The sequence below is a fragment of the Nilaparvata lugens genome, chromosome 13 (genome assembly GCF_014356525.2).
Source record: "Nilaparvata lugens isolate BPH chromosome 13, ASM1435652v1, whole genome shotgun sequence".
In the NCBI taxonomy this organism is placed as follows: Eukaryota; Metazoa; Arthropoda; class Insecta; order Hemiptera; family Delphacidae; genus Nilaparvata; species Nilaparvata lugens.
Genome location: NC_052516.1, coordinates 28,167,449 through 28,192,296, shown reverse-complemented (window position 1 = coordinate 28,192,296; position 24,848 = coordinate 28,167,449). Strand labels below are relative to the sequence as shown.

At 33.9% G+C, this 24,848-nt stretch overlaps 1 protein-coding gene and 1 non-coding gene across 4 annotated transcripts; one reads left to right on the top strand and one right to left on the bottom strand.

Annotated features, from left to right (window-relative positions):
• Positions 1 to 696: 696 nt before the first annotated feature.
• LOC120354122 lies at positions 697 to 1,731 on the bottom strand. The gene is made up of 2 exons (XM_039440412.1): positions 1,615 to 1,731; positions 697 to 1,324 (listed from the first exon to the last, which is right to left on the bottom strand). The coding sequence occupies exon 2, from the start codon at positions 1,315 to 1,317 to the stop codon at positions 697 to 699; it is 621 nt and encodes a 206-aa protein (XP_039296346.1). The 5' UTR covers positions 1,318 to 1,324; positions 1,615 to 1,731.
• Positions 1,732 to 2,158: 427 nt separating this feature from the next.
• On the top strand, positions 2,159 to 24,454 carry LOC111051351. 3 transcript variants are annotated; one of them, XR_002606105.2, is made up of 4 exons: positions 2,159 to 2,406; positions 10,393 to 10,537; positions 18,961 to 19,519; positions 19,557 to 24,454. It is a non-coding gene; the product is annotated as an uncharacterized LOC111051351 (transcript). The 3 variants fall into 3 exon arrangements; XR_005572811.1 differs by having other exon boundaries at positions 18,961 to 24,454; XR_005572812.1 differs by having other exon boundaries at positions 2,159 to 2,411; positions 18,961 to 24,454.
• Positions 24,455 to 24,848: the final 394 nt, after the last annotated feature.

Genomic DNA, 24,848 nt, shown 5'->3' with positions numbered 1-24,848 from the left:
AGACTCAAGGGATTGTCTGTACCGTAAGTAGAACAGAGATTCTTGATGCTGGTGCTGAACCTGTTTCCTTACTCGGTTTTTGTGTTGATAAAGAATTATCATGGGAGTCTCATATTTCCAAAGTCTGCAAGAGGCTCTCAAGAGTGATTTATCTGCTTCGGAAGATGAGAAGACTACTTACTGTTGAACACCTGTTGATGCTGTACCATGCAGTATTCGCCAGCCACATACAGTATGGCATCTTGATATGGGGACATTCGGCGCATGTGAAGGACATACTCCTGCTCCAGAAAAAGGCACTTCGTGTAATGACATTTAGCAAGTATGATGCACACTGTCAGCCCATATTCCAACGCTTGGGCATCCATACAGTTTATGGCATGTACATATTGTCATCACTCCTACATGTCAGGAGAAACATCTGCACGTTTGCTAGAAGGGAGGAAGTGCACTCACATGAAACTCGAAGGGGGGTTGACTTGGATGTGCCGTGCTGTCGCCTGTCAAGAGTGAAGGACAGTTTTCCTGTTTTGGCGGTTCAACTGCCTGCCGAACTCGGTTAGGGCACGCCCAGTCAATGTGTTCAGAGGCTCATTGTCAAAGTGGCTTGTTGGAAGGAGCTTCTACCGGTTAGAGGATTTTTTCAGCGAAAGCTTTGCTGGACTGTGACACTGCCTACAGTTTTATGTACCATGTTTAATTGACACAATCTATCCAGGAAGACCTGGTCATGATTACAACTTTGGATATTTGGATTTTGATATTAGTATAGTAAAAAAGTTTTTCAATGACAGTGTCTGGAAAAAATAAACTCCAGCATTCAGTTTCACTCTTTGCTTGTTTGGCTTGTCCTATTGGTCCAGGGAGCTGTGGGATGAGGTTCTTCTTTCTTGGCTTTCCAGCTGTAGATTGAGGAGTATTTGACCAAATGGTTGGATTAGGCTTATTCCTTCCTTTGTAGGTGGGGTTGGTTAGTGCCTTGGGCTGTTTGGGTTGGCTCTTCTTTTTCCTCTTCCTGCTGTGTTGTTCAACAGCATCTGGTTGATTCATTGAGAGATCCATGGGTTCTGGACTAGCATGGTGGCTGGGGCCAGGAATATTGGGTGAAAGTTCTTCATTTGCATTGATTTCTGGTGGATCGACTTCTACAGGTGAGTTATCCTCAAATATTTCTTCAGAAACACGAATTTCAGCAGCATTTATAATCAATTGTTCATCTTCTATGTCACTGAAATCTGACAATGGATCACCAAGTTCGCTTGAAGGTATATCAAACATCACTCTAATTCTTTCTTCTTCCACTTCATAAGGATCCATTGTAACACTGTAATGAAACGCACAATGTAAGGTAACTGCATAATCATATTATTTTCCATGAGCTATCACAACCATCAACATTTTTCCCTATATTTATTAGAGTCGTTTTATACAAAGCAACAGTGTGCTGCCAATAAGCAATTTTCCCGTGAAAGCACAGTGATTTATAACTTAAAATTCAATTGATGACCATGCTTTCTCTGAGAATCGTAAATTGACACAAAACATCAGTGGCTCTGTATAATACAACTTGTAGAAGTAAATAATAATACGAGTAGAATACAATTATGCATTTACCTTACAAAACTAAACACTAGAACACACCCGTTAGCAGGCTGCTCACAGTTGCACAAACCAAACAGTACGAGATTACAGGCCTGTTAGCAAACAGCTTACAGCCTCTATAAAACGTGCATCTATGCATAAACAACTTGGGTGACTGACTCGAAACTGGAAACCAGTTGTCCTTTGTTTTACATGATGGGATAGAGGCAAACTCATCCTCTCCACCGCTTATTTTCATAGATAGGAAAAGCACAGCTGATTTAGTAAAGATGCGGCAATTTGCCGCGGGGGCGTGTACTCACGTGATATTAGACCACTTGAAAATTTCAGTTGCCACTTTTTCTCACTCTTATAATGATCTTAACAATATTATATTGGAAAAGATTATTCAATTTAAATAAAAAAAGTGTACCGAATAGCCTTAAATTCGAATAAACAGAAAAGAGTTAACGATATTGTAATATCGAAATATTACTATCGAGAGATCGATACTATGATATCGAGCCATCAACTTCGAGATTTGATACTAGCGCTACTATCGGTAGCCTGTAAAAACAGTCGAGCTTGGATATTTCTATTTTGAGAATCAGATTTGCACAAATTTTGCAAACCTTGCAAGCTGCGTCGTTCATTATCAAGGGAATCTTGCATTTAGTGATTGAATTTATTCATGTTTGTAATCCGATAATTACATTAATCGATAATTCCTGGTGCTAAATTCAGTTTTTGAGTTCTAAGCAGACATCAAGTCAACTTTAGTTTCTATTAGGTTATTTTATTGTGAACTAAATATTTTATCATAAGGTACGGTAAGTCTTGTCATTATTATTTACTAGCCTACCTACTCTACCGTATACCCTATATGTTGATCTAAACTATAAATAAATCAATATTTCAAACATTAATCTTAATATTTAATAAATTAATATCCTTATCAATACAATCTGACAAACAAGAATTTAAATAGCCTACCACTTGTTGGAATCAGTGAATGAAGCTGTCAAACCTCCAATATTAGTTTGGACAAAGCCGGCTGTGCTCTGTGGAACACTAACTCATCAAAGACAATGTCATACCATAATAATTATAAAACTATTAGGCCTATCTATTTTATGAAATATAAACTATTACGGTATCCACTGTTATTTTTGTTGTAAAGTTGGCGTTGTACTGTTTGAAGTTGAATTAATACAAATTTATTTATAAATGATTGGAATTATTCTATAAACTATGTTTTATTCTAGTCTACCAAATATTGAAGTCAAGTCCACATGAAATAATTATCAAGGTATTTTCAACTTATAGATGCCCATCTAATTCAATGAAACAATATATTGGTTCTTGACTTCTTGTGTATGTGCTCCTGGTAGTCTAGTGGTCGAGGTGTCATCATTATTGTTAATTATTTGTATGCTTCAAATTTCTTATTAACAAAGGCCACCAGGCTTGTTAACCAGTGAGACACCAAGGCCCGGTTGCACACAGCCTTGTTAAATTTTAATAGAAATTACATGTCACCAGAACTATTAAAAAGAGCCTTTCTCCAAAAAATTTCTCTAATTGGTTTTAGTCAAGGTCTATAGATACGTCAAGCTTTCTATAGATCTTGGTTTTTGTGGCATTTATTCATGATTACAATCTAACAGGCTTTTGTGTAACCGGGCCCAAGTGTACGAACGAGTCGTGGGCTATTTAGTTGTTATCATGTTCATTACATTAGAATAATGAGGTCCACGTTGTAATGACAATTAAGAAAGTTAGGAGAACAGCGTTGCCTATTCTCTGTCTTGCCACTGCCATCTATAGAGGGTACCTGATACCAGTATATCTGCTTTAATATCAACTGTTCATTCTAGTTGAAAATAAGAAATCATGTTTTATTTGTCTGTAAAATATATTTTTCAATGATTGGCTTAGGCTTAGTAATAAATTTTCATAATCAACATAAAATATTATGTCCATTAACTATATTTCTACTTTGTTTAAAAACACTAGAACGTTGCGGAGCTAGAGAAGGATAGTGTTATCTGCTTTGTCGAATGATAGACAAGGATAGCAACACCTTTGTTAATCAAATAATGAAAAGGATAGAGCTATCTACTATGTTGAATGATAGGCAAGGATAGCAACACCAATGTTAATCAAATAATGAAAAGGATAGTGTTATCTGCTTTGTCGAATGATAGACAAGGATAGCAACACCAATGTTAATCAAATACTGAAAAGGATAGCGCTATCTGCTTTGTCGAATGATAGACAAGGATAGCAACACCTATGTTAATCAAATACTGAAAAGGATAGCGCTATCTGCTTTGTCGAATGATAGACAAGGATAGCAACACCTATGTTAATCAAATACTGAAAAGGATAGCGCTATCTGCTTTGTTGAATGATAGACAAAGATAACAACACCAATCTGAGGATGTTAATCAAATACTGAAAAGTATAGCGCTATCTGCTTTGTCGAATGATAGACAAGGATAGCAACACTTATGTTAATCAAATACTGTAATTAATAGTATTATCTCCTTTGTCGAATAATAGCAACACCAATGTTAATCAAATACTGAAAAGAATAGCGCTATCTGCTTTGCCGAATTATATAGCCTACTAGGTAGCAACACCAATGTTAAACAAATATCCTGCTGCCATTATAACGTGGACCCTCACTATAGGGTCGTCAGCCGGAACGCCAGACTCTGGTGCTCTGTGCAACAGACTCTGCTCTGGTCAGACTCTGGTGTCTGTAGTGAGGTCCACGTTATAATTGTTGAAGGTTATATCGGTGAAGAAATAAATTATTACGATTATTTGAACATTATTACTGATTTTATTTTTACTTTAAAGTCAAACCAATACATTGAACTCAAACGTTTTACTTAAGGCATGTTACACACACTTCACAGAGACAGAGTCCAGTACAGAGTCACCAGTGCCTTGCCAATCACACATATTATTATTTAGTCTATTTCATTGTCAAACAACACGCCCCCTCAATGAAATAACCCAAAAAAAATTTATCAATCAAAAAAACAAAGTAAGTTATAAGAAAATTAACATAGTTCAAAACATCTTAATTATTAAAAATATTATTTCTAAACTTGACAAAAAGTTCCTTTCCCAAGGGTTTTGTGAAAATGTCAGCAATCTGATCTGAGGATTTTAAATACTCAACTTGAATAACACCTTCAGAAATTTTCTCTCTTACAAAATGATACCTTATATCTACATGTTTCATTTTTTTATGATGCTCAGGATTATGAGCTATTTTGATAGCAGACTGATTGTCTTCAAACAACAAAATACAAGTTTTCTTATTTTCAACAACACAAAAATCAATTAAAATTCCTTTTATCCAACAAGCCTCGCTTGCAGCTTGGCTCAAAGCAACATACTCAGCTTCTGTGCTAGATAATGAAACACTCTGTTGCTTCTTGGTACACCAAGAAATAGTATTACCAAAAACCTTGAAGCAATAACCTGAGGTTGATCTTCTCTCTAAATCACCACCCCAGTTTGCATCTACATAGCCTACAATCATATCATCATTCAATTCTCTCTTATATACTAGCTCTAAATCTAAAGTACATTTTACATATCTCAATACACGTTTTAAATTTTTATACAACATTTCACTGGCACAACTTTGGAATCGACTCAAGAAAGATACAGTACAACACAAATCAGGTCTAGATCCTACAACAGCATACATAAGACAACCAATTAGTCTACGACATTTCTTTTCTATTTCTACAGACTCTGACTTATCTCTAGTCAATAATTCAAAGTTGAAATTTTTATCCATGGGAGTGTCCATTGGCTTACAATCCTGCATGTTGAACTTTTCCAATACATGTTTGAGATACTCCTTCTGACTAATAACAGTTACCCCCTTCTCAATATCTTGTTTGACATTAATTCCCAAGAAATTAGAAACTAAGCCCAAGTCTTTCATCTTGAAATTTTCTTGTAAGACTGATTTCAATCTTGAAACATCATTCTCATCTGAACCAAAAATAAGTATGTCATCTACATACAATAATAGAAATACCTTTTTACCCTCCACAATTTTAGAATACAAGCAATAATCATTTTTAGACCTAGTAAAATTGTTCATTTTCATTACAGAATCAAATTTAGAATTCCAATCTTTTGGAGATTTCTTCAGACCATAAATTGACTTCTTAAGTTTACAAACCTTATTCCTAAATCCTTCTACTCCCTCTGGTAATGACATATAAACGTCTTCTTTGATATCACCATTAAGGAAAGCATTTTTTACATCCATCTGATATACAGGAAACCCTAATTTATTTGCAACACTCATGAAAATCCGAAAAGTTGGCAATTTGGCCACAGGGGCATAAATGTCATTTAAATCTATGCTATCCTTTTGTTGAAACCCCCTAGCAACTAATCTAGCCTTGTACTGAATGTTACCCTTCTCATCATTTTTAATTTTAAATACCCATTTGCTATCAATAATTTCTTTGTTTTCTGGTACAGTATCTACCTCTGTCCAAGTATTATTCTCTTTCAAAGCATTTAGTTCAGTTTTTACTGCCTCCAACCACTTTACAGAATTGTTTGATTTCATAGCTTCAGAAAATGTAAGAGGCTCATCTACTTGTAGACTAAGATAACTGGTTTCATAGTCTTTCAACCACACTGGTTTTTTAATCACTCTTTTCTCTCTCCCTCTTATTTCATTACTTTCATCCATCATTTCTTCTCCACTTTCTTCATTTACTTCTACTTCATTGATTCCATCTTCAATATCATTTGTTTCAATCTCAATACCCTCAGCTTCACTTGTATCAGTTTCTTCTACTTCATTATTTTCAATTTCTTCAACTTCATTTATTTCAGTTTCTTGTACTCCATCATTTTCAATTTCTTCAAATACATTGTTTGGATCATTACCTTTTGCGATTCCCTCAATGTCAAAGCCTTGATTTATCTTGAATACTTTGGGGTCAGAATACTTTTCACCTTGGTTAGATTGCTCAACATTTGAAAAAATTACATCCCTAGAAACAATTATTTTCCTCTTATCAGCATCCCACAACCGATAACCATTTTGCAAATATCCTACAAACGTTAGCTTCTTGGTTCTACTGTCAAGTTTCTTAAGATTACCTGCAACATGACTGTATGCTATACTTCCAAAAATCTGTAGTCTTGATAGATCTGGTTTTTTACCGTACCACTTTTCAGCTGGAGTACAATCAAGAGTACATGTTGGGCTTCTATTAACAATATAAGCTGCTGTCCTTACAGCCTCACCCCACATTTCCTTTTTCAATCCTGAATCAAACAAAAGTGCCCTAACCTTTTCTAGCAATGTCCTATTGATTCTTTCTGCCTTTCCATTTAATTCTGGAGTGTATGGAATGGTGAAATCCATGAAAATCCCTCTATTTTGACACCAATCCTTGATTTTATTACTAGAATATTCCCCACCATTATCACACCGAAATTTTGAAATTTTAGAATGCCATTTTGCCTCTACTTCAGCTACAAATTGTTTCATTATATCAAATACCTCACTTTTATTTTGAATAAGAAATACCATGACAAAATGTGTGAAATCATCTAGAAAAGTAACCATGTATCTTTTATTGTCCCAACTTACCGGGGTAATAGGCCCACAAACATCAGTATGTACTATTTCAAGGGGTCTTGTTGCCCTTTCCCTGACTGTTTTAAAAGGTTGCCTTGTTTGGCGAGCAGACAAGCATATTTCACATGGGTTTTTGGAAAAGTCATCAATTTTAGTTTTAATATTCATTCCCTCACTAAGATTTATGAGCTTTTTCATGTTATCTACACCAAGGTGGCCTAGCTTCCTATGCCATAATTCTACTTCATTAGACTCATTAGACTTGGGTGAAATAGTGCTAGTCATTACATGATGGACTGAATTTGAATTATGCATTTTCAAGTCAACTTCAAACAAACCATTCGAATTTTTTATGCCTTCCATAATGACTTCATTGTCTTTCAACACCTCAACCCTATTTCCACTAAATAAGACCTTACCATCGTTCTCAGTGATAGCACTTACAGATAACAAATTTTTAGAAAGTTCTGGAACATATAAAACATTATTTAAGTTGCATTTGTCTGATTTGATGTTTCCTACCTCAAGAGCAAACATTGATTCATTTTCCTTGGCTACTCCTACTTTACAACTAATTGGAATGGAACTATCAAATAGTGATTTAGATTTTACCATATGTGAAGTAGACCCTGAGTCAATTACGAAAGTGTCATAGTATTTTACATTAGAATTAGTAGTTAAAAAGGATACTTGGTTCTTCTTCTTATCATTCTGTTTTTTACGAAAGTAACAGTCTTTGTCTTCATGATTATTCTTCTTGCAAATACTACAGAATAGACCACTTTTCTGTTTCATTTTATTTCTGCATTCACGGGAATATGTCCATAATTTTTGCATCTGTAGCACTGGATTTCCGATGTTTTGAATACCACTGGTTGCACAGAATCACCTTTATCAGTAGATAGTCTGCGTTCTTCATTCACCAACCGGGAGGTTAGGTTTGTGAGATTTCTGTCACAAATTGCGGTTGCTTCCCACGAAGTTTGAAAGTGGGTGTATTTCCTGGGCAGGGAGCTGAATATTTTGCCAATAACCATCTCGTCATCGATTTCGTGTCCAACAGATTTCAATTTATGGGTCAAATTTTCCAGACGGCTGATGAAACTAGCAATGTCTTCATTAGCCTCTAGTGTAAAATTGAAAAAGTCCTGCATTAGAGAAAATTTCTGTTGTTTTTCATCACGTTCGTAGATTTGACACAGTTTTTTAAACATTTCACATGAAGTTTCACAGTTCAAAATGTGATTCAAAGGTTTTGAGTCAATTGTAGTTATTATTATTTTCTTGGCTTTAGCGTCCTTCAAATTGAAAATAGAAAGTTCTTTTTCTTTACTAGGGTCGTTTGGTTTTAATTCTTTTCCATTAACAATATCACTAAGTCCTTGAGAGTCGAACAAAATTTTAATTTTAAATTTCCACATTTGAAAGTCTTCATCGTTGGATAGCTTTCCAACCATACCCAAGTCCGAATCACTGGAACCAGCCATTTTTACTTTGAACTCGATTGCCTTACCTGATTTTACTTTTGGGTATTTTACTTTTACTTTTAATGTTTTTACTAGAGTTCAATCACTTCACCGGTATTACTATTTTAGAGTTGAATCTCCGAACTTCCATTGTTGTCTTGCACGAGAGTATTTAGGTTAAAAAAGTTTTTTACTTGCACACGAAAGATCCAGCCTGGGCCCATAACCTGTTGAAGGTTATATCGGTGAAGAAATAAATTATTACGATTATTTGAACATTATTACTGATTTTATTTTTACTTTAAAGTCAAACCAATACATTGAACTCAAACGTTTTACTTAAGGCATGTTACACACACTTCACAGAGACAGAGTCCAGTACAGAGTCACCAGTGCCTTGCCAATCACACATATTATTATTTAGTCTATTTCATTGTCAAACAACAATAATGACAGTATTTGATCAACTTTGGTTTTGCTTTCCTTGTCTATCTTCCGACAAAGCTGGTGGTACTATTCTTTTCTAGGTCCACAACGATACCAATCATGTTTTTGACGGTATAGAAATATAATTAATCTATGTAGAGAATTAGCATCGCTATTCTTCTATCTTCATCCCTGCCATTATAACGTGGACCTCACTATAGCCATGGTGTCTACTAGTTGCTTCACACACTGTCACCGCTTGTGGCTCTCTTGTGTTCTCTGGTCACCCATCCTTATGGTCAAATCTAATACCAACCTTACACTTTTTCTTCATCACACATTTAAAACAATAAAATTACTTTTCAGAGCCTTATTCTATCTCATCATGACACATTTCTAACAATAAAATGTACTTTTAATAAAAATAATTTCTGTAGATGTTGGACGACACATCCAGAGGAGTTTATTCAGGAACATTACTTATTATTTTTTTCATACATTTTCAATAATATAACAATATTCAAGGTTTACAAAATGATACCTGTAATATATGTGTCGAGGTTATCATCAAATTAATACAAATTTATGTTACAACAGATAATACAAAAATTCGAAAAAATTTAAAACTATATCTATTACCCTAAGCATCACCTAGCACAATGAAACTAAACCGAGATACTATTTTCTACATATAAATTACCTTATTTAAAAAGAATTCTACATCTAAATCCTACCTACTATTAGTTCCTCACTACTTTGTATCCCAATACTGAATAACCATGAAGTCTAATTTTTCTTTTGAAGCTATTGAAATTTTCCTCTCCTTTGATTTCGAATAGTATTCTATTAGATATTGTAGGCCCTAACTAGCCTAGTGATCTTTGCCAAAATGCTGTATTTATCTATTTTCTGTATAGGGCTACTTGTAATATAAATATAAAGAAAATAAAAATCTCAGTACCCTTTTTTTAAAATATTGAAAAAGGCATAAATGTCCGAAACAAGTTGTGATATAATATTTCAAAAAAAGGGTACTGAGATTTTTATTTTCTTTATATTTATGCTGTATTTATTCTTGGTGCTTCTAGGTTGTAACGTTCTCTTATTCTAGTATTATGAATACAATGCCATATATGGCATTTTTATGTATATTTTTCAATGCCATATTCTATTTTTTATATCTCAAAACAATGAAATGTACTTTTCATGAGACAATGAATGTCATCTTATTCCATTTTGTATGATGCATTTTGAACAATGAAAACAACTTTTTAGAATGGATACAGCGGTGAATACGGAGCCAGACTTGCTGGATAGTGTGATCAGGTGTGGCCTCTACTTGGGCGCCATCTTCCAACTGCTCTGCATTGCAGCAGTGGTAGCAATGCCTGAGAGGAATTATGATCTTCACTTTGCAAAGGTATCTGAACTTTTGTTACTTTTCTTTTTACAATTTCTAATTAGAATCACGAAAATTTGTTTCGTTTCAACTTTGATTAATTAATTCTTCAATATTATTTAATTTGAAAATTAGTTTAAAATCTTATCAACTGAGAATCACAAAATCATTATAGTGTTAATCTCTGTTCTATAGACAGATTTACGTTAAGTTGACGAAATGATAGAACAACAGTGTTGCCAATTCTATTCTCCAACACCTTTCATATTATAGTGAGATTCTGTATAGTGACATATTACTGTTCTAAAGTACAGTGAGATTCACGTTATATTTTGTTAGTTCATGCTCATTACAATTTTTCATTGCCAAAACATGATTTGGCAACTGAGCAAGGATAATCCAATGTTAATCAGGTGTTGACTTTATAAGGTGAATGTCACTATATATTGTTGGTGATCTCTACTCATTCTTCTATTCTTTTTAAATGTGGTCAAATTCAGAATGATCTTTCTATATATGATGTTTAAAATACTTCATTTCACTCAAAAATCTGGTCAGTAGACCATAGAAGGGTAATAATTGTAATTGGTTTTAAATGATAAAAGTAAGTGATTTCATAGAACGTACAGTGTCGAGTAGTAGGATTATAAATGAGGTTGCCTTTGTACGTTCCAACTTAGTTAAAATACTCAGGTTTTGCCAATAAAAATATTTTGACTAGAGATGGCATAAATTGTCTTAGTAACTCAGTATTTCTCAAATAGAAATAGAGAAGGAAATACAAATACAATAGGATGGTGGAAGACAGGTTACTATTTGTGCTCTATCACAAATCAGAAGGACGTCCAATGAGAAGATGGATGAAAAGGAGAAAATTGATGAAAAGTAGAAATGGATGAAAATGAGAAGATGGATGAAAATGAGAAAATGGATGAAAAGTAGAAATGGATGAAAATGAGAAAATGGATGAGGAGACACGGGATGGAGATGGGCATATGAGGTTCAGAACAGGCAGAGATTTCTTAACCCTAAAAGCAAGAAGGAATGACAGTATTCAATAATTATTATGGAACAGTTTTTCGTCATCTTTGATCCAGTTTATCAACTTTATTCACTTATGGATCTTTTACGTTATGTATCTGCTTGAAATATACGTCACCCACAAAAGTGAGTTTGTTTTTCCATTTTATAGTAGGCTTCATTTGACTATGTTCTACAAAATAATTATCAATTCTCATCGTTTTCTCAACAAATAACAAACAATGTGAGCTAGTCCAAATTCACCGCTCAGGAAACACGATGTAAGAAAATTGGAAGTAATTTGATAAAATAGTTTATTGGCCAAATTATTTCCATTGATTGTTTGATGTTCAATACATACAGATACAGAATAGACATCCTTTTTCAGCTCATGCTCTCTTCTTTTCTCATGACTCATGCCATACTCCATTTTCATGAACCAGTTTGTAAAACCTAATTAGGCGGTATGTTAAAATAGAGAGATCTCTTCAACTAGAAATTCACTTAATATTGTCAGAAATGGTTTAATGGAAAGCATTTATGTTATGTAAGGCCCGGTTGCACAACAGCCGGTTAAATTTTAACCATGATTAATTTCACGAGAACCAATCAGAGAAGGCGTTTTTGAAAAGACGGCGTTTTCTGATTGGTTTTCGTGGAATTGATCACGGTTAAAAATTTAACCGGCTGTTGTACAACCGGCACTTGTATAAGAATTGTTTAAATTTTGAAGTGAACTCCAGGGGCATCTGTTTTATGAAATAAATTTTGCTGTTGATGTAGATCTGTGATGGATGACACAAGTTAATTTATTGGCATAGCATTCACAGTGCTCTACATTTGTTTCACTGTTTCACACCCATCTGTATTGCAGTTTTTCCAATATTGAGATAAAAATTACGACACTCAATGAAAGAAACGTCGGGGATTGTGAAACACTGACGCTCGTACAGTCTGGATGTTAAGGCTGTGCAAAGGCTAAAATTAAACTTTTCACTGGTGATATTTTTCAAAGTTTTTCGATTTGTATACTATCAAGCTATCAAAATTAAAAAGAAAATTTTCTCAGGGAAACATTTTTTTCGATTTTTTATGTAGTTGAGAAGTTGATATTGTGGTAATTATTTCATACTGAATGAAAAAGACTAAGAAATTGTCATAAAAACCACTAATTTATTGATAATTAGAAAGACCGGTTTCGGTTATTACACCGTTGTCAATCTCTGATAAACACACTATAGAGTTTATCAGAGATTGGCAATGGTGTAATAACCGAAACCGGTCTTCCTAATTATCAATAAATCAGTGGTTTTTTTTTCAATTTCTTAGTCTTTCTCATTCATTTTTTTTCGATCTTTTCTTTTTGAGATATGAGCGCCTAAAGTTTAAATTTTTGTGCCAGAACATTACAAGTTTGGTGAAAGATAAAACCATGAGATTTTAAGAATAGATTCTCTTAGTTGAGTTATTTTCGTTCATTCTTAGTAAATTGAATAACTTTCTCAAAAAATGATATTTTCAGAAAATTTTTGTCTTATTAGATCAACAATACCATGAAGAATCTATCCTTAAAATCTCATGGTTTTATCTTTCACCAAACTTGTAATGTTCTGGCACAAAAATTTAAACTTTAGGCGCTCATATCTCAAAAAGTAATGATCGAAAATAAATGTTTTCCTGAGAAAACTTTTTAATTTTGATAGCTTGATAGTATACAAATCGAAAAACTTTGAAAAATATTACCAGTAGAAAGTTTATTCTCAGCCTTTGCACAGCCTTAATGCCGTATGATAATAAGTTTTATTATCAAAGTTTATTTTTATGTACTTATAGAAATTGTTTATATTAATGTGTAAAACTTTGTATTGTCTATTTTGATTTGTATTTGATTTGATTTATTCATAATGCGATTGCTCACTGTATTAAGCTGGATTTCCACATATCAGTTCATTTGTTCATGTGTGTCAAGTGATTCTATTTATGCCAATATTTGAATAATAATCCTCTGTTTCAACAGCTTTGTCATTAAAAATGTCATGTCTTGTACATGCTGGAGCAAGACAGCATTTTAAGAGGTGTCATTTGATCGTATATCACCACAGTCAATCACATATCAGTATCAGGACCACACATCAATACCCAGTTCAGTGAAAGTATTCTTCACATGCGTTCTAATGAAACTAACTAACCATACAGCTGCTCGGCAGGGCAGAGTGGGAATAGTGCTATTAGAGTTTATGAGAATCATATAGGGTGTGGCAGTGAATCAAGCGATTTGGCAAAGCTGCAAATATTATATTGTCGTGCCGACTGAAAAAAACACCTCTTGTGGCGTGGTCCTTAAGGGTATCTTCACACCTAGCTCCTATGCTGAAATATGTCTTCAGAAGAGTAGTCGTCCTATCTTCCAATATTACAAGCTAGATTCTATTAATCTAGATTTAGTCCAGTCAATATATACATAAAAAAGGGAGTGTGCTTTCAATTTATATTTCCTACAGGTACCTTGGAAAGTGACCATTTCTGCACTGATTACAGAACGCAAAGAATCACTTCTCCGCTCTAGTGCGCAAAGTATTACTTTGCATACTCCAGATTTGCAACATGGGAAATGTGTGCTGATTCGTTTCACTTCAAACTGTCAGCATTGGTTGAATGGGAAGCGGCACTGATAGGCTATGAGAAGTGCTGACAGATGGAAGTGGGAAAAATAAATTAAAGTTGTTATTAATAACAAAATTACACAGACAAACATGTTTGTTTGTTTGTTTGTTTTTAAAGCTTCCCAGAGACTCTAATCAGAGTATAGGAATTGTCAAAAATTTATAATACATACAGTATTACATAAAAAGAAGAAAAAAATCACACAAAGGAACCCTCTCTACACACAAACTCTTCTGTGGTATAGAATACTCCAAGCATCAAAAAACTTTTTAAATCCTTTTCAAAAACATTGACATCTACACAATTTTTCAAGTGAGTAGGAAGCTTTCTAATAAATTTAAGGCCCATATATGTAGGTTTCTTCTCAAAAAGAGCTGTTCTGTGATACAGTGAAGCATAGTCTCCTCTATTTCTAGTATTGTATCCATGCGAATCAGCATTTCTAGTCATTGTCTGTCTTCTAACATGCATAATCACCTCATAGATATAAATAGAGGGAACGGTTAGTATGCCTAATTCTTTAAAGTGGTTCCTACAGGACTCTAAAGGCATAATACCTTTGATCGCTCTAACAGCTTTTTTTTGGAGCTTGAACACCCTCTCCAAATTCTGGCACGACCCACCCCACACAATAATGGCATAGCGGATGTGTGACATTATGAGTGAGTGGTAGACTGCCATTGTGAGTTTGGTATCATTCAATCTTCTTATTTGTCGGAGTGCAAAGACTCCAGATGCAATCCTCCCACAGAGCTGATCAGTATAGAAATCCCAAGAGAGATGCTGATCCAGAGCAACCCCTAGGAATTTCACGAAATGAGGCTGGTTAACATTTTTTTCATTTATCTGTACATTAATAAGTTGATCTGGCCTGGAATTATTTCTATGTTTAAATAGTAAAAATGGGATTTTGATTCATTAATTCCTAATTTGAGTTGAGAGAGGTACTGGGCTATGGCATTAATGTTCAAGAAAGATTCTATTTCTAACACACTCGCATCCTGAGAGCTGCAAATGTATGATGTGTCATCGGCATACATTAAAACTCTACCCTGGGATATAACTTTTGGCACATCATTTACATATAGCAAAAACAACAAAGGACCAAGTATAGAGCCCTGTGGTACACCAGCCTTCACTGATACTCTATCCGATAAGTAATGAATTATCTTCCCTTTCACTTCCCTTGTTATTTCCACACACTGAGACCTATCCAGGAGATAGGACCTGAACCATTCCAGTTCAACATCTCTCACACCCACCAACTCCAGCTTCCTTAACAAAATTGAATGATCAACGCAATCGAAAGCTTTGCTTAGATCCAGAAAAATTCCAACAGCTTTCTCACCCTTATCCATCATATCAATTATATCCTCAAAAATGGATACAATTGCCGTCTTTGTGGATCTTTCTTTCTGAAACCCATGCTGCTCCTTGGCCAGAATTTGATTTTCAGCAAGATGTTCAACAAAGCGAAACATCATACACTTCTCAAAAACCTTACCAATAGAATTCCCAAGAGTAATAGGTCTGAAATTATTTGCAACGTTTCCCTCACCGCCTTTGTGAATGGGTACTAATTTTGACTCTTTTAATTTATCAGGGAATACACCGTACTTCAAAGATTCATTTACCAAATGGGTGAGTGGATCTAATAAATATTCTTTACAAGACTTCAACACCATAGTGGATATCCCATCCAGACCAGTTGACTTTTTACCTTTTAGACTATTTAATATCTTATCCATCTCCTCTCTTGTAAAAGGAGCAGCTATGAATTTATTCACAATAATTGTTCTGTCATCATAGGAGTCAGAGAAAATGTTGTCATTTAATTGTACAGAGACATTATTCTTTATGCCAGCCTCCTGAAAAAATGTATTAAAGCCGTTCCCTCTTCTGTTACAACTTCGTCTATATAACAGTTCTCATTCCTCCGTTTCAACACACCCCTCTCTTCATTTATCACCCTCCAGACAGAAAGATTCAAATTGTTGGACTTCCGTAAAGAATCTGCTGTAAATTTACGCTTAGCCTTTCCAATTTCATTTGCATAAAACTTCTTCAATCTAATATACTCTTGTTGGTGTGCACGGTCTCTACTTTGTGTGAAGCGTCTAGAGGCAGCTCGTACATTATCTCGCAACTGCAAGAGCTCATCATTAATCCATTTATTCTTGATATTTCCTCCACTTATTATAACTTTTTTAATTGGACAACAGACATTATAAAGGTAATTTAGAGTTTCTACAAAATTTGAATACTTTTTGTTGAGATCATTTCCATTATAAACTTCCTGCCACTTTTGTTTTGATAAATGCATATTTAGACAAACCAAGTTACAATCACTTACATCTCTCGAATTTTTTGAGATAACTCTCTTATCCGGAGATACAAAATGAACGCCCCGCATTTTAATAGATTGAAAAGTGTGGTCAGATAATTCAGAATTTTTTACTGCAACAAAACCATCCTCTATATTTGTAATAATATTATCTATTATAGTCTGAGAGTCTCTTGTGATTCTGGTAAATTCACTAACTTTTATTATCAGATGACATTTACATTTGATGGATTTCAGCCATAATTTTACTCATAATCACCCACTTTTCATATTCAATGGTAACTGTAGGAAAAATTTATTGTGAAATATGTGCGCAAAGTTCCTCTGCTGCACTCAAGAAACCATTCCGCACTCGCCTTCAGCTCGTGCGTAAACGTTCCTTTCGGTGCAGCAAACTGTCACTTTGCGCACTAGTTGCACAAATAACTATTGTAGTTCTGATTTTTATATGTTATTTGGATACATGAGAGAAGTCCCAATTTCTTTATGCAAAATTTCCTTGTGCTAGATACAGGTTGGCCCAAAAACCTCTTATTTTTGGTTCATTTTCCAGTTTCCAGCTATTTCTGCCAAATCCAGTAATCGGACAGAAAAAATTGCTCCTGCCTTTTTCCTCGATTATAAAATTCTTAATAAAATGATATCATTCTGAACTCTCTATCTCCAATGAGTACTGAGTCATGAGTTTTCAAAAATGAGTAAAATTCAAAGAAAAATTAATTCTGTGAATTTTAGTTTTTGATCAACAATATCTTCCGATTGTTACCATTTAGATGTATAATTCAAAATCCCTCTGGGCGTATTTTTGTGCTCTACAATCTGAGATCAGGCAGAGCGCTCTATCTCATATAGATTTCCTGGTACACCTGACAACAATGCTCCTTGTATTGTGATAAACACCTAATTTTCAGCTTCAACTATCATCACCTACTACATTGCCCTCACATTGATATTTCGCACAATGATATAAGTTCATGAGATTATGTTCTATGAGAATCTCCCGTTAGATGCACTTCATTTCAGTATTTCCTAGTGGAGAGGCCCGCATAAGACACCTCAAAGGATCAAAATTTCAATCACTTATATAACTTTTGGCACAATGCTCAGCTCGTCAAGGCGGTCCAAAATCATGCATCATGAGTCAAATTTGGTCGAAAAATTGAAAATTCATTGCTGAGTGTACTTAAGCCCATAATATCGGGGCACCGAGCTTCGCTCGTTATTTTTATTTATTGATAAACAGAACACAATTCTCTAAAATGATCGTGTTTATATTTCACAGCTGGCTGTATGTCATCTTAAGAATTTCGGGGATGCGATATTTTGATTTTTCACATACACAATCGCTCACTCACTTGTGTACTATCCACAGCTGTTTCAGCCAAGGATGAATTATCCTTTTAATGTCTTTCAGCAATTTTTCCAGGGATGAGACCTAGTGCAATCGAATGTTTATATTATAAACCTACTATGTTCCAAATTTTTCGTGAAAATCGTTAGAGCCGTTTTCGAGATCCGTTAAACATAAATAACCAGATATAAAAATATTTATACAGAAATTGCTCGCTTAAGGTTGTGCATTCAATATTTTTTTTCAAAAAAAATCTTTTTTCCTTTTCTAATCTATTGGACAGGTTCTTAGAACATAATCCATGCAATTGAAATATTTTTATCAGCTTCTGTTAGCTAACAATAGGGGTCCAAAGGCAACTTTTTTGAGGCAGATGGTACACATACCCTACAAAAACTACTGGTCAGAAAAAATTTGAGAAAAATATGCATCTCCTCTTCAATATAGCAAAAATTACGTCAACTTTGTTTTTGAAAATCTGAAAAAAATAAATTTTTATGCATTTTAAACTCCTTTTTCACATTCAATGTTCGTTCTATAGACTTATTCATAGCAACTTGTAGCGCTGTTCTTGATGAATAAAGTTGATGCTTAAACTTATTTTATAGACACAATAATAGCCGCTGGTATGTGTACCTTTAAAGCACGGTTTTACGCCTGCTATGCTCGGGCAGCAAGTGAATAGTAAAGCTGTAGCGATCTAGCGGAATTAGTTTGTCCCTAGAGCTAAGCGCTCGACGTTAATATAATAGGATTCCAATACACAATAAATTTTCTGGACTTCTCTCATATATCCAAATAATATATTAAAAATCAGAACTACAATATAAATTGCAAGCACCAATGTATAGTGACTGGACTAATTCTAATATAATATTCTAGACTAGGGACAGATTCAGATTCAGCTTGGGGAGTCCGATTTCACTAGGCTTCAAACCTGCATCAATGTAGAAATCAATCTGAAAGCTTGAGTTTAACATTGAGAGATAGGACGTATTTCAGCTTAGTGTTGCTAAATGTAAACCTTGTGTTGTAAATGAGACCTTTACATTTCATTTGTTTCAGGATGACTTGAGTGACGATGACTTATCGGAAGGAAGTCCTCAGGCGACTCCGCGTCGTCCGCACGCGCACCATCGCGCCCGCAAGCAGGAGAAGAAGAAGCGACGTTGAGTGCCACTCTAGTATCTCGCTACTCGTTGCTGTTGCTGCTGCTGGGGTGCCACTCTAGTATCTCACTACTGGTTGCTCCTGCTGTCGCTGCTTTGCTGTTTGGTGTCTGTTCAACTCGTCTATCGGTGTCTTCTAATCGGTGTTAACTCCTCCACCCTCTACTGCAACTCTCTCAAGAATCAGCTGATGGAAAGTGTCGCCAAAAGTATGCCAATTTCACAATTTTTAAGTTATGTTTGGTCTGAATTCAAGTCTAATATTGAGTTATAATATATTGAGCAGTGAATGTTAAGTGTGGTTTCAAATTAATGTTATTTTTCTCTAAATTTGAGGTTAGGCTGGGTTAAAAGTTGAGTTTATGTTGCGATTAATTTGAGGGTAGGTTCGATTTCAAAATGAGACAAAGAATTTAAGGTTAGGTTCGATTTCAAAATGAGACAAAGAATTTGAGGTTGGGTTCGATTTCAAAATGAGACAAAGAATTTGAGGTTAGGTTCGATTTCAAAATGAGATAAAGACCCCCTTGAGCGGGCCATTCATTATCCGATTTCTTGTTCAACAATGTTGGACAGGTAGTGAAACCATTAGTCCGATCTTACACACTCACACTTCGATTGGTAGCTCATGAGTTAGTCTAACACCCCCAATCACATTGCACTCGGCTCTGACTAAGCGGCTGACCTTTGGATGTCGGATGTGTTGGACCTCTAGTTCATCCAACTATAGTCCGTACAAAATTACTTCTGACTTGGAGGAATATGCGGCGCAGAGAAATGGAGGGAGATCAGCCAATTACAGTGATTAATAGTCATAGGTGGAAGCGCAGTTGCCAATTTGTCAGTCGTCTGACTGCTTTCAGACAGAAAACTTCGCATGTGTAGCTTGAGCACATGAACAGTCACTAGAAGTTGGAGAACGCCGGCCGCTTCAAAACGGCAACATCGCGCCTCTGTATCCCTCCCGCTGTATGCTTTCTCTGTTGCGCATGTCCATCCCAAGTAAGAAGTAATTTTGTACAGAGTATAGTCCGGCAACATTCGACTTAACATGAACAACCCCATTTACGGTCCGACGTCGAATCCAACATTGAATATTTGACCCCAAGTTGGACTAGAAATCGGATAGTGAATGGCCCACTTTACACAGTCAAGTATATGATAATATGTTTGGTTGTAGATCCCTGATAAACTTTTTTCAAGTAACATATTAATAATTCCCGTGCTACACTATCAAATTTTAGAGAAAAAAAATGTATCAAAGATTTGATCAGATATATGATCATTTATGTTTGTACAATGAAGCTCTAGAGCTTGTTTAACAAATTTAGGCTGAGTGTAGCATTACTCAACACTGTTACAACCCAAATGACAAAAGCCTCATGTTTTCTAAAGGGACATCTAAATGTAAAGAGGCTGGCCATAGGGCCCTATTACATACTCACGTACTAAATAAATCAGTGGTCTTTGATAAACTTTTATTGAATATATTTGATTCCCTATTAGACTCTTGTTAAACAATAAAATATTTTATAAAATATGACCGATTACAGATTACACCCTTAAAGATCTTTGATCAAATATTTGACGGTTTTTATGGTGCCCATAATTACAACCTCAATTGATTCTTTTCAGAATATCAGCTTATTATGCTTCTCATTCAAGCGTGAAATCGAACTCATTCCAATTCTAATATTTTTTAGTTCCAAATTGAGGGACGAATTGGTCAAATTTAAAGTTTTCAATTTAGGTTAAGATTAGCCTATTATTTATCTGGAAAGAATGAAGGGAGGCTCTATCCACTACCTCCTTTTACGGAGGTAGTGCTCTATCTTGTTGGCTGAGTACTTGTCCCCTATAATAAATATTGATGTATACCGTACTGTACAAGCTTTTTATCCATGATTTTTTCTTATGAACCATATTCTATAACCTGATTCACTTGAAAAAATTCAGTATTAGTCAAATTGGGAGTGCGAATAAGTCTGTTGAGTTAACACTTGACTTACTATGGCCAAATAATTTTCATATTATACATTTAAATATTTATAATGAATTGTTTATTAAGAAACATTCAGAAAGGATTTCTCTTTAACGATTCTCAACTATGTTCTTAGAAAATTAAAATTTGGTTTGTATTAATTTGAACATCTCGGTATTTACTGAATATATTAAGTTAAATTAATAATCAAATGGAAATCTGATATTATCAAATCATAAAGTGAATTACTTTTCTGTAATTTTCTGATTATTTTAATTTTTACTCTTTACTTTATTGAAGCTCTCATATGCTGCATTCTGGCTCCTTTCATTTTGAAGATGTTTACCTTTATCTTATCTTATAATCTTCTTCTACTTTTTTTGGATTCTCTTATCACTTCATTATTTATTTCCTCCTTTGGGTAAAGTGGCAGAGTGGACATTTCTGTCCAAATTTCGCCTCTTCTTCAAATAAAAAGTCATTCTGTTATCTTCTCCCGCTTCTCCTATATCTTTCCATCTCTTATAACTGTACAATGCTGTATGCTGAAACTATCTTTCATGTATTTAAAAACTCTCAATAATTATTTTCCTCAATTTTCCACTGTTTCAGTTGCATTATTGACTTCTATTGTGAGTATTTTTACTGTTTTTGCGAAATGAATTCTTAGAGGTAATGGTTGTATGGAATAAGAGATTCCCATAATCTACATACCTCGTTGATATATGTGTCACAGTTATTGTATCTAATCCATTAGCCTATTTTCATTGAGCATAGTAGTAACTTCCTTTGGACCCATATTCCAATGTAATTGGTACATATTCCATGTAGTAATTGATCACTTTATGTCGTATACATTTATGTCTTATTGATGTTATTTAGTAATCTACTAATACAATATTGATGTTTCATAATTATTGTTTTAATTATCTGGTGTTTACTGTTAGTAAAATTTGAAACTATTGATGTTCAATACTGTAAGTAATAAGTGTGTAGTATTGGGATAATCCAATTATTACTTGAAAATAATCACATTAACATGTGTATTAAGAGTATACTGTGTTCAACTGTCCATACTATTAATGAATGGTGAATAGGTTAAATTTCCGAATACATCAGAACTATACCTACTTTCATTCTTCTAATTCAGTGCTCTAGAGTATTAACTCTTTATTTCTCATTTACCTTCCGGAAGTCGCGCCCTACTCTATCACACAAGCAGTCGCGTGTTGTAATTTTTACAACATCCTATTTATTATGTGTTACTATTATATACTCTGTTTACTATCAAATATCAATTTAATTGTATAATTAATATTTCCATCTCATTGGATTATTTTACGCCTATGAACATTTACATGATTACCTTTTCGTAGCCCAATAAGGTACACCAAGCAAAGCCAACAATTGTGTTTTATTGATTCGTTGGCAGTCTCTCTCCCTACCATATGCACTACTTATGCACTGTCGCGAACCATTGCTCTGTTGATACTGCAACTCAATGGAGTGATGGGGAAAAAGCTTTGGAATGCATAGGTGACTCATTCACTGACACCACCCCATTCAATAGTTCTGTGCAGCAAAAAAACTGACAATGTTGTGCTTCTTACAACAGCGCGACTGCCGGAAGGTTAACTTGATGCTCCAAGCAAATTATTCTGATAAATTTAAATAATGTTTGAATTTCCTTGGAGTTTATCCTACCAGTTTTTGACATTATATTGTACAAACTAGCATTGGTTTACATGTTCAAGAATTCTCTCCAGATATTTCTGACTTGATAATAGGATGTTTGAGGGTGTGATATTAATAGGATATAATTTTCATTCCATTTTCAATATTACATGCTATTAATTCGTCACAAACAATTGCTCATAAAGTACAATTTTTTTTATTTATAATGTTTTATTCTTATAAATTATTTTCCATCAAACTTTTTTGGCGTTTCAGGAGTATATTTGCTTATTGAAAACCGCGTATTGAACTCACGTTTTAATATTTTTCTGTACTTTTTAATATTCTAATTTGTAATGCTAATGCCACTAACCAATTATTTTCCTGCATTATATTAGTTCCAATTAGAGAATGAGTTGAATATTTTCAGTTATCTATATTCTTATCTCTGTGAATACGCAGTAAACCCTTGTTTACATGCAATATATTAGCTCCAATTCAGTGATGAGATTTTCTCATTAGCCCACCTGAAAATCAATTTGTTCTGCTTCTCACAAAACGATAACTTTCTAGTTTTTGCTATATTTACCTGAGTTTTCTCTCAAGTGGGAAAAGTAAATGATTAGATCGAAATAGCTTTTGTCAGAAACTAATAAACTTCGTTGAAAAAAATAGCTTGGGTGGTTCAGTACCTAGTATTATCAAAAACATTTTTTTTACAGTATTATATTTATCTCAATTTCATTCCAATGTGATATGCCTCATTATATAATATTTAATGTATTTTATGTATTAGCTTGATTATCTTTATATTAGCAACTAAATAAAAAAATATCATATTTGATTATCACATATTATCAATTTATTTTAGTACATGAATGGGTGAAAATGTTGGACGCCAAATAATGTGAATTGAAGTAGGGAGTTTTGAGTTATTATATTATCAGAACAAAGACATAATTTTATTTGCTGCTATGATTGATCTCATTATTGTTATTTTTAGTCTATTATATTTTGCTATCATTTATTGGATTTAGTAGATTTTTCTCCTGAGGAAAATACTTCTTAGGTAAATTAGGTTAAGAAAATATTTTTTTGCTTCAATTGCTGGAAATATGTTTTTTTTCTATTAATCGAAAATATGAATGAAGATCAAATTATTTTATACAATTTTAGTTATTTAATTCAAAGCCATTCAACGAACAACGATATTATATTATAAATATTTTATTTTATTAAGAAGATGGCTTTTGAAGCTGGAAAACTGTTTATGATATTGATAGAACAAAGTAGGTATAAGGAATTCAAATTCAAATCTGAATCTGATTCAAAATTGAATTGAATTATAATTCAAATAACGAGAGGCTGAGAATTATCAGGCACAACTGTTTATTCTTTATTGTTTGAATTCCATAGTTTTTTCTAAACTCATGCTTTTAACAAGTGTTTACCATTTTACATTCTATTTGATTCAGTATTGATGTTTTGATACATATATATTATTAACTTATACATTTTAAGTCCTCAAATATATCTTGATGGATACTGGCTTAACCACTACTTATTCTGTGGGGCTGTGTACTTTGAACTCTTGGTGTATTTATATTATTGTGGAAACATACCGTACACTCATTAATGTGGAAACCCCAATCTTATCGATGTCATTATATGAGTATTATCTGTGTAATCAAATTTATGTATCTTTGTGGAGAAATTATTAAATTATCTGTGATAATTGGCTAGCTTTTTATTGCATGCAGTACCATGTCATTTAACATTTTAGAAAATTTATGTAGCCTAACGTTAATTAATATTATTGGTGATCTGGTGAAATTTCAGAATTAGTAGATTTTTTTATTGGTTATTATGTTATTGTCAGTTGGTAGAGTTTTTTATTACAATCCTAAGTAGAATACCTATTTAATAAGATTTTGAGGATTTTAATATTTTGTTTTACAAACTGACAGTATGAATGTTTATTGGAGTTACAAATACTGGAATAACTTGAAACTAACCTAGTAACTCATTACAGAATAATTTTTAATGTTATTCATTGACAATTTTTGAAAGGATAATGCCTATTTCAACAAAATTGTTCCAAGAACATAGCTGAACAAATTCTCGAGTCA

What these genes read in the sequence shown, in the direction of transcription:
- LOC120354122 (XM_039440412.1), bottom strand. Translation starts at nt 1,317, where the DNA reads ATGGATCCTTATGAAGTGGAAGAAGAAAGAATTAGAGTGATGTTTGAT.